Raw genomic sequence first — 10,715 nt, 5'->3', positions numbered from 1 at the left:
TTTGACAGTTTGGCGAGGGGATTAGGTATTTACCGGATAACACCGACTAAGGTGTTTCCCATGATGTGGCACCTTCGCATTCACTTGCAGTGCCTGTCAGTAAAGATTCGAGTACATACTCAACTTGTAAAAGTTGATGGCACCTTAACACCTAATCTACTTCCGATAGTTCGGACTGTGGGAATTAGTACAACAATGCCAAATGTCATGCATATGGTTAATAAGTCACGCCACTTTTCAAATGGTGGTAAACTACCATAAGAATCCAGTAGACCTAAAGAAACCTGATTGAACCAGTCCCCACCAGATTGAAATTAACTCCTCTCCAAGCAAATTGCGTGTACCACATTTCTATTTCTATTATTTAATATAGAATTTATATTCTGATATTTTTAAAAACAAATACCTCATTAATCGAGGTGATTATTGGTTCCTTACTCATGCCTCAGTGGTAGATTCACAGGAGTCAACACGAGGTCATGGGTTCAAGTACCTATTGTGTAAAAAATAATAATAATAATAAAATAAAAATAAAATTGATCGAACAAATGGTGGGCAGCACGGGTGAGCCCATAGGGCAAGTGTGGTGAATTTTGATGTGATGCAAAACCACTTTAACCACACATAATTCCTGTTTAGGCCCATAGCAAAAAAAAAAAAAATCAGACTGACTTGTGACTCAAGTGGGCCACACGAAAGAAAATAGTAAGATGAGAGACATTCGTCCTTAATTTTTATAGGGTCCATTGTGATGCTTATATGAAATCCACTTCATCCATTAGATGACACACCAAAAATTTAAGCCTGAGACCTAAAAACCAGTACCATCCATGATTCATGCGGCCCAAAACAAGGTAAATAATTTACAGTGTGATCATTGCCATGTGCATTGTTTCCAATCATGTGGTCCACTTGAATCATGGATGGGGATGAATTGTCGGTCCTTGGCCTAACATGAGGTGTCACTTCTCTTGGTTGAGCTGGATTTTACATAAACATGATGATGTGGCCCACACAAGCAGCAAACCCATTTGCAGGCGAGGATAATTATATGGCTAATGAGGTAGTGTTTTGATAACGGTACCACAATGTAAGTTCCTATAGTTTTTTTTTCGTAAAATTCCCTATTTATTATGAAGACAACTCTTATGACCTGGGCCAAGCTCTATCCAAGCCTGGTTGCAATGTTCAATATAAGCCCGAGTCAGGCCCGGGTCCTTGATAAGTCAAAATAGTCTAGCCGAAGTCCTGATAAAAATGTTTACGCTGGGCCTAAGTCTGAGCCCGAGTTTTTCTTAGGTGAATCATAGGATACAAAACAAATATGAGTTGTGCAGTATATTAAATAGGAATTTTTATGGTGTATGTTACAAAATTGCCTTTGCACACCTTAACAGGCTGGGGGGCTTACGGACTGTTGGACATGGTCCAAACCCGACCCAATTGAGAGAAGGGCCTGAATTAAGCCCCCAAGTACAGTCCTAGGCATGCCCGGCCAACAAGCCCATGGGCCAGCCTGGCCCATTGACAGCCCACTGGCACACTAACTAAAACAATCAACGCCATTCATCCGGTAGAACGACGTACGAAAAGAATGGAGAGTTAGAATAAATGAACGATTCAAGTTACATATGTGACCTGCTTGATGCTTAGACTTGCTATTTTTAAACCAGCACGTGCTCCAGTGAACCCCATCTAATGAATGGCCGGATCATCCCCACCATCAAGACTCTAAAAGAAAATCAGGCTCGTCCATTCATCAGATCGACCCTCTACTATACAGCACGTGTTTATCCATAAATTCATCATCCAAACAGTAAGAAAATCCTTTTTTAAGGGCCTGTTTGGCTTTATCATGTTCTGTATTTGGGCTTTGTGATATGAATAACTTCCTTGTTTTGACAAAAAAAAAAAAAAAAACAGTAAGCAAATTAATCCCAGCTCTGTGCAACATGAGGTACCGCCCAATTAATCAATCGAATTGAAACACCACAAATCTGCATACATTACGTAACCAAGATAAGATTTGAATAAATTAGATAGAGAAAGCTCAAGACTACACAAATCACAACCTCCACAAACTAGTAGGAAACTCATCCATCATAATCGACTGGCAAGAGCACCCTACCTAAAAATGAGACATGAGATATATCCATTTTTTCCCTTCTATCTCGACAACTAAAAATAAGAAAACAAGCTAACCCTAAAACAAGAAAAAGACCCACTGGCCGAAACCCTAATACAACGAAAACCCTAGAAAAAATGGAGTTAGTGAAGAGGTGGGCAAACGAAACCCGGTGGGATGGTCTTCCCACATGTGACCAAAGCTGTAAGAGTGAGTGGGATGATGATGTTGAGGTTGAGAAGCTTGAGTCTTATAGTGGTGCAGAGGCAGACTGCAGCTTCGATCTCTAGCAACCCTTTAAGCACAGGGCAGCAAGTATTGACTACTGGGTCTCCCAGCCCAGTATGGATCAGCCCTCCAAGAACGTCGACGCACAACCCTAATTTCAGGTGGTCGATCGAGCACGTTGCTGAGGATGATGATGGAGGGTTGGTGATGGGAATACCACTTGAAGGCGGCGTTAGATCTCCCGAAGGTGGTTTTTGATAGACGGGCGGGGGATTCACAACCGGAGGTGTTATCACTGGGGGTGTGATGATGATCGGTGGGATGATCACGGGTGGGTTCATGGACGGTGGGGATGATCTGGGTGGTCTTTTGAAGTAAGGAGGATGGGTGGTTTTTGGCGGGTACGAGCCGGAATAAGGCGGGGAGCAGGTGGCGCATGCGTACGTTCGTGGCAATGACGTTGCCGTGTAAATCATGAGGATGAAGGACGTAGCGGTTAGTCTGGGACCCATGTTGAGTTAGACCGTTTGATTGGAGGATTCGGATCTTTGTGAGTCTTGATTGATTAAGATCTAAGCAATATTTATAAGTAGATATTAGGAGCTTAAGAACAGCCCGTGACTGTTATTTTGTTTAAGCTCCTTGAATGAAAATTAGAATTAAAACTCATTAGTTGGCGGGAAAGAGTAGAGTACTTATATATTTTAAAGAGAGGAGTTTGGAATGTTGTTGCATATGAGGTGTGGATTTCGAAAGAGGATAATCGCAAACCATGTGTTCTCTCTCTCTCTCCACACACATAAAACACCCACCTACTTTTCACAAGACACGAATGTCCCCAATACAAACCATCCAAATTATAGATCCCAAGGTCGATGGAGTATTACACAAAAATCGCATTGATGAGGAAATCCTAATCTTCAGATGAATGGACAGCCGCATTTTGAAGTTGAACTAACTATCCTATGGCCACTGAAAAACGGTTAGACCCTATATTCGTTGCGTTGGGTTTGGATCATCCAAAGTGGACCCACTGTTTGGACGGTTTGAATTGAGTCACGTGTAAGCTAGGTATATGTATGAATATGAACTCACATGTAAAGTGGATATGTGCAAGCATATGACATGCCATACTCTAGCAGAGTATGTTATATAATAGGAAGTGGTTGGACCAATCCCACCGTCCATTGAGACAGTCGGAACTACCTACGTACGAACATCCAACATGTCTCCTGAATTCGGGGTGGCAAGGGGCCTGACTGACCCGTAAATCCCAGGCATGAGCCCATCAATCAGAAAATTGGTTGGGCCGGCCCATAAGTTGATAACATACATGTTTCACACTTGAATGTTCCTAATCCATCTGTTGATCAACTGGGCCACACATGCAATTGAAATTGACACTCAAAGGAGTGATACCAACGGTCTACATTCAAGATTCATGAGTTACCTAATTGAGAATTGAAATAGCATATTTGTGGGATATAACATGGAGTGTCAGGCCAGATGGTATTAAAATGACTTGAGCCCAAGCCCAGCTCAAAATTTTTATAAAGCCACGCATGCCATGCACATATACGGCCCGTGGGCCAAGGTAAATGGGCCAACTTGTTAGGCCAGGTAAATATGAATGTGCAGTGGAATACCTTGCCCACCGTCAACATACCGTGGGCCATTGGGATAGACTGGCAGGGGCGGCTCAAATGGGTAGGGCAGGTGAGGCAATCGCCTAAGGCCCCCTAATTATGAAAGCCCTATATCATAGCAAAATTAAAATTTCTTAATTACGAAGGTCCTATATTATAGTAAAATTAAAATTAAGAAGAAGAAAAAAGTCTAAAATTTTTTAAATAAAATTTATTAAAGGGCCTACAAAATAGAAACATCTAAAAATTAGTTTACAAATTTGAAATTAAAAATTAAAATACAAATCCTAGAAACTATCACTATCAATAATAGCAATCTAACTCTATCATCTCATTTCAAGAGAATAGCATCATTCCTAATAAATTCTTCACCTAAAACCTAAGACCACAACTACCTACTTTATTGCTAATTAAGTTCTCAAAAAATTAAATTCTAACATCATTTTTCAAAATTAAATTCTAACGTCCGTTTTCTAATGGTTTCCATTTATTTTCAGAATTTAAAAGCCTCATTTTTATGACTTGCCTAAGGCCTCCAAAAATGTTAAGCCGATGCGAGTTAAGTGTCAATAAACATTAGACAGCGTGAGTGCACGATAGTAAGTGTACCTACGGATACACGGAAATTGAGCTCTATCAAAAAGCGAATAGCTCCCTGGTGTACTCATTTTGATTCAGAACGTTGATACTGTGAGACTGATCGCAGATGGTGGACAACACGTGGAAGATCCTAGCCATCATCCTTAGCCTTGTTTTTGGGCTTTACGGCTAACATATATAGGGGGGCTAACATGATGGATGAGGTGGATCTGATGCATAAATCACGTGGTGGTGCCAGTACATTTGAGCGCAATTCTTTTTCTGCAAGGTGCACTCACTTGGGCTCGGTACCACCATACTTGTGGGTCCATATGATGTGTGCATAAGATATATTCCGTCCACTACGTTCGCCCTTTTGATGTTAGGCGATGGCGCCATCAGACTTATAAAATACTCACGTAGACCACACACTACAAGGAACAGTTGGGAGTGACGCGCACCCAATAAATCCTGCTAGAGCTTTTAGGATCGGATTTGCCGCGTTGTACATATGCCATCTAATCCAATCACCAAACATTAGGATGGAGGGTCACCAAGAATCAGGCCATTCGAAAACTGAAGGGCGCCGCACCATCCGAATTTAGAAGCTTTAGGCGTGATTGGCAATGTTTCCTACTGCATATGTTAGGTAACTGCAGAGCGCACATGGACCAATCAAGTAAAGTACTACCTAACACACATGCACTAACAATTCACAATTTACATGGAAAAATTCTTTCAAAATAACTATAGGAAAACAGAAATTAAGAGGGAGAGTTATAGTTTCAATCTACCTCACAAGCTTAAACTATGCCTTTAAAATTCTTAAGAACGAATGAAAAAGCTCTAAAACTCATCTCGTACTTCTTAATTTTCAATTACGGCCGATATATATAGTATCACAATTGTAATATGAAATAAATCATGTACTTAATACCTTTGATGATATCGAGTGACAACACCAAAACATTTTCAGCAATCAATATGAATTTTTTCAAATTTTTCCGATGACATCAGGCGTTGTACGTTGATGGCATTGAGTGATTTGTCAACGGCACCAACAAACACTCTTGTTTACGCATTTAAGACATCAACAACGGCATGGAACCCTAAGTTCTTTGGATTCCGCTGTGAAAAGGAGTGATATGGATTTGGTGAGTCCAAGGGAACATCGACTTCGATGAGGATTATGATTGCGCTACCTTGATATATATGTGGATCGTGGACCACACCACATGAAACAGATTGTGCGGGCCACACCACATGTTGATGTCGAACCCTCACCAGATTATGCGGGCCACACCACATGATACAGTACTGGTGGTTCAACGCACATCAATAAAAGCTTCCTAGGGCCCACCGTAATTTTTATTTTCCTTCAAACCCGTTGATATGGCCACACGGACCTCGACGAAGGAAAAACACAAATATCGGTTTGATCCAAAACTTTTGTGGCCCCACAAATATTTAATCACCACTATTTCCAGTTGTGTGGGACACCTGAGATTTGGCCCTGCTTCATTTTCAGGTCCATGCCATAAAACGAGCTGCCAAAACAGATGGATGGCATGGATGGCATGAACATACAACACATAAATCAAGCTGGGCCCCACAGTCACGGCCTCACCAAATCCGCGTTCCAACAGGAGGGGCCTAACACGATGAAATGGATTATCTGTCGACCCAACAACAGATCCGTACCATGTGAATGCACCTCTGTACTGTTTAGTGTCGGTCTAAGGACATTGATGGAAGTTTTAGTTCCAGTACATTTTTTGCTACCATCCATCCGCCCACAAGTTCCAAGAGTCTGGATTATAAAACCATTGGCGACATTTGACCAGACCGACGTGGACGACAACTAACCAGCCTGTCGCATCAGGACCCTATCGTGTCCTGAGGTACCAGGACTTTATAGTTACTCCTTGGTTATTTGGATTCTATTACTCTATAGGCGGTTTGCAGAGAGAATATACTCGCAAGGCGTATATTGGATTTGATTGACAGAAGATTATCTTTAATTAATTAAGTTGTTTCTCGTGGATCAGCATAATAAAAATTGAATGATGATAACAAGGGTCGTGATTCAATGAGGGGCCGCTTATGTGATGGGCCCGAAATAACCAATGGATCAACCGTTGAATGGTACACATGTCAGAGATCCGGCCATTCTTTTGGGTAGGGTGAATAATGATCGTGTGATGGACCCAAAAAATCTCTAGTCTCTGATTGGGCTAGTCAAACTTGTATGAAAGAAATGGGCGGTTCAAGAAAAAGCTCGGCCGTCACAAGTCAATGTTCACGTGTGGCTCACTTGGTGAGTTTACTACCCTGATTTTTGGCACATCCCATGTTTACAGTGTCCACTACCTAATGGATGGACCGGATATCTGACATGCTTGTTATTTGATGTGGGAACCAGCCCCGCGTGGCAGCTGTCATGCGGGCCCGGCATTCTATCCCAATCCCAGTAGGAATCTTTTGGGACGCGGATTGGCTACTAACGCTGCCAGCAGCGAGGTGACTACTGGACAGTGCCCGATGGCCCACCATTATATATATGGATTTATCCACGCCGTTCATTTACTTTTAAAGATCATTTTATAGCATGACCCCAAAATTTATGTAGATCTAAATATCATTGGACCACACCACAGGAAACAGTGGTGACTGAATGTTTAATAACCACTGTTTCCTGTGGTGTGGTCCACATGAGATTTGGACCTACCTCATTTTTCTGTTCCTGCCTTAAAATGCTCTGGAAAAATGGACGGACGGCGTGGATAAAACATGTACATCATGGTGGTTCCACATAGCACAGTCCAGTACCTACTAGCTGCTGACAGCGTCAGTAGGCAATCGGCGTCAAATCTTTCGTGTCCTTCGCCATCCTCGAGGCAAACATGTGAAGTTCATTTCCTAAATAGAGACTACGGTGATAGTTCACCACCACAACTAAGTAAATATTAAGTTCATTGTACATATGGCATACACCTACTGGAATCTAGACCGTCGAAGTCTTAGTTTCCATCGTGGATGGTACTTAGCCTGAAACTCGGATTGATATGATGTCTATAGCCATATGATTTTTACTATTTAATTTGACCCGTAGACCATAATAGTTTTAGGCACATTTCACAGCATTCAGTACGACGGTTATATAGGATCATTTGTCGACCAATGTCACTCTGGGCCCATCCTCCATGCATAGTGGGCCTTACTATTTGGATCGCCCTGGTTTTCGTACTTCTGAGGATGAATCATCACTATTTTGAAAATGGTATAATATAGGCCACGCTCCTTCTTGCAATTGATTTTGTGAGCATTTGCCACAGAGAGAGCAACATGAATACAGGAGTTCACCATCCCGAGCAACCTCGGTGTAAATAGCAAAGGCCTGAAAGTAACATAACCAATGAACTATACAGGCCACCCGTTCAAGCCTCCCCATGCGAATGTTACACGTGTGTGCATATGAGAAAGCCATCAGCTATGCCTAAATGCCATCGCCAGTAAAGCCAATCCACAGGACTGGTTCAGCTGTCAATTTATTTTGTATCCTCGTTGATTGATGTCTTAAATATTTAAAGCAGTAAGTCTGTTGACGGCAGCTTGGTGCTTGATGTAATCTGAGTTAACTTCGTTTTTATGGAAGGTTGCTCAATGTCATTGGAAAAATTCAGAAATTTAATAATTGATTATTGGAAACTTTTGATATCCTACTCGGTGCTATCGAAATGAGTTTGATGTCATTAAAGTCGCATCAAAGTGTCATCGAAAATATTCAGAAAATACATGTTTAATTGTTGGAATATTTTGGTGTTTTATTCAATGACATCAAAGAAGTTTGATGCCATCGAAGTGACATCAAATGCGTCATCGAACAATCGCACAGAGTAACGCTGAGTTCCGTATCTGCGGTATTTGTTTCCTATTTCGATTGTAATTCTCATAAAAGTTATATATATAGTTGTAATCGGGAATAAGTGATATTCTAAGAGCTTTCTAATTCATTCATAGGATTTTAAGGGCTAGTAAGGGGAGATTTAAAGCTTGTTCGAATAGAGTATTCTTTATATCTCTTGTTGGGAATTCTCCACCTAAGCAAGTTGATCGGGTTGGTTGGGTGTATACGTGATAATATTTTCATTATCACATTAGTTTATTATATTTTAATATAGGACCTATTTTTTGTATCTATGGTTTTATTAATTATATATGTGATTATTCATCGTAAAGAACTTCATTTTTTTTCTTTAAAAAAACAAGCTAAAATACAGGACAACTACTCCTTTAAAAGTCATGTAGCATAGCACGCAATCTATTTGGGAGAGAGAAATTCGGCATATCTTGTTAGCATAAGTACTTGGAAATGACGTGGACAAATGAGACCCGACATCACTAGTGTGCCTTCGACACAAACGATCCACACTCAATTATAATTTATAAGCAACTAATATATTGATCGGGTTTGGGTTGGGTCGGACAACTAGAGACCTCAACTCGAGCCCAACCCAAGTTTTATCAGGTTGGTGTTTGTGTAGCCCAAGCTTGAGATCGGACTCGATATATCCTGCCCGAGTTGTAATCGGGAATAGGTGATATTCTAAGAGCTTTCTAATTCATTCATAGGGTTTCAAGGGCAAGTAAGGAGAGATTTAAAGCTTGTTCGAATAGATTATTCTTTATATTTCTTGTAATTTCTTCTTTCCTAGTGTGTTAACGTCACTTTGTGCCATAACATTTTTTCAAAATGGTTTTTCCACGTTAAATTCGGAGGGTTTATGATTGGACTTAATTGTTGTGATTAGAAAATTGCTTGATTCATCTCTATGTGCTTCCATGGTCTCCAACAATTTTGTGGTCTACCAAATAAGGACTAGCCTTATTTTTGGATGCGGGTACCTACAGTGGCTGGGCCACTCACACCAAGAGGGTAGAAGTTTATCCAGAACCAAGCAATTAATAGTACTGGGCGAGAGAGAGCTTTGCTAAATGCAGAGCGGTGTGCAACAAAACTCATGTACAGGCCACAAATCTGCCCGCATGGAACAAAGGTGCGAGATCTAATCCATCCATCTAGTTGGTCTGACCTTCTACGTGTTGTCCAATCCTCTCAGCATGTGGACCTAATATTGGAAACAGGTGGATGGGTTAGAGAACTCCAGCCAAAGTTTTTCACTGTTGTACGTACATTTGTTTTGTAAACAGTCGGATGGATGTATGGATTGGATCTTATGGAGTGTTTGGTAAAGCTAAAACAACTACAAAATTACCAAAAAAAAAAAAAAAAACATTAAATTGTAATTATATCACATGCGAGGTCTATCAAACCGTTCCTGATCAATTAGATAGATGAAGATCTACTGCATAAACGGTGGATTGAGGCTTGTTTATCTCCCACCCATTGCGGGATAATCAAACTGTTAGTTGTTACGTTGCCACTGGAATAAAATAAAATAATTAAATGAAACTGTTATAATAATTTATAAGGCATGTGAGAGTTCAAATCTAGATGTGTATGTGCATTATTATTGAAAAAGGGAAGAACAAGATGACAAAAAGTATTATACTATATCACATGATCACACATGGAATGGACCAGATATTCATGTGCATATAGATATCTCTTCCCATACTCATATCAGTGAAGCTACTTGGCAAGGGTAATCCAAGGAAATGAAATTTCTTTCCAATGAAATGTCTTTCTTTTTTGTTTATAAGATTTCTACCGTAAAATTCCTCACACATTAAGATTTTACCAAATAATTCACCTATGAACTAATAGAATTGTTAAGAAAGTGCTTTTTGAGCAGTGAAATTGCGCATTATTCACATTTTTCTTTAGAAAGTTGTAAAGTGAATAAATATGAGGCCCATGTGATATTTTTATGACGTTCACTTGTCCAAAAGAAATAATCCACCATGTTGTAATGAAGAATCAAAATTTTGGAGTCACACCATAAAAATAAAATACACCACTTAAAAACATCAAATTAAGTGATGGAGCGTAAAACTCATTTGATGAATTGCTTAGAAAGATTTCTTCAGATGTGATTATTATGGTTGGGGGCGGGTATGTATGGTTGCCAGGCTTGATGCCACGCACATATCTTGTGGGCTCCTAAATTTTCTGA

At 40.3% G+C, this 10,715-nt stretch overlaps 1 protein-coding gene across 1 annotated transcript; it reads right to left on the bottom strand.

Annotated features, from left to right (window-relative positions):
* Positions 1–2,268: 2,268 nt before the first annotated feature.
* Positions 2,269–2,865, bottom strand: LOC131249502 (36.4 kDa proline-rich protein-like). The gene has a single exon (XM_058250313.1). It carries the CDS (start codon positions 2,863–2,865, stop codon positions 2,269–2,271), a length of 597 nt encoding a protein of 198 aa, XP_058106296.1.
* Positions 2,866–10,715: the final 7,850 nt, after the last annotated feature.

Source organism: Magnolia sinica, chromosome 6 (genome assembly GCF_029962835.1).
Source record: "Magnolia sinica isolate HGM2019 chromosome 6, MsV1, whole genome shotgun sequence".
NCBI classification, from domain to species: domain Eukaryota; kingdom Viridiplantae; phylum Streptophyta; class Magnoliopsida; order Magnoliales; family Magnoliaceae; genus Magnolia; species Magnolia sinica.
This window is presented reverse-complemented; position numbering and strand designations above follow the sequence as displayed.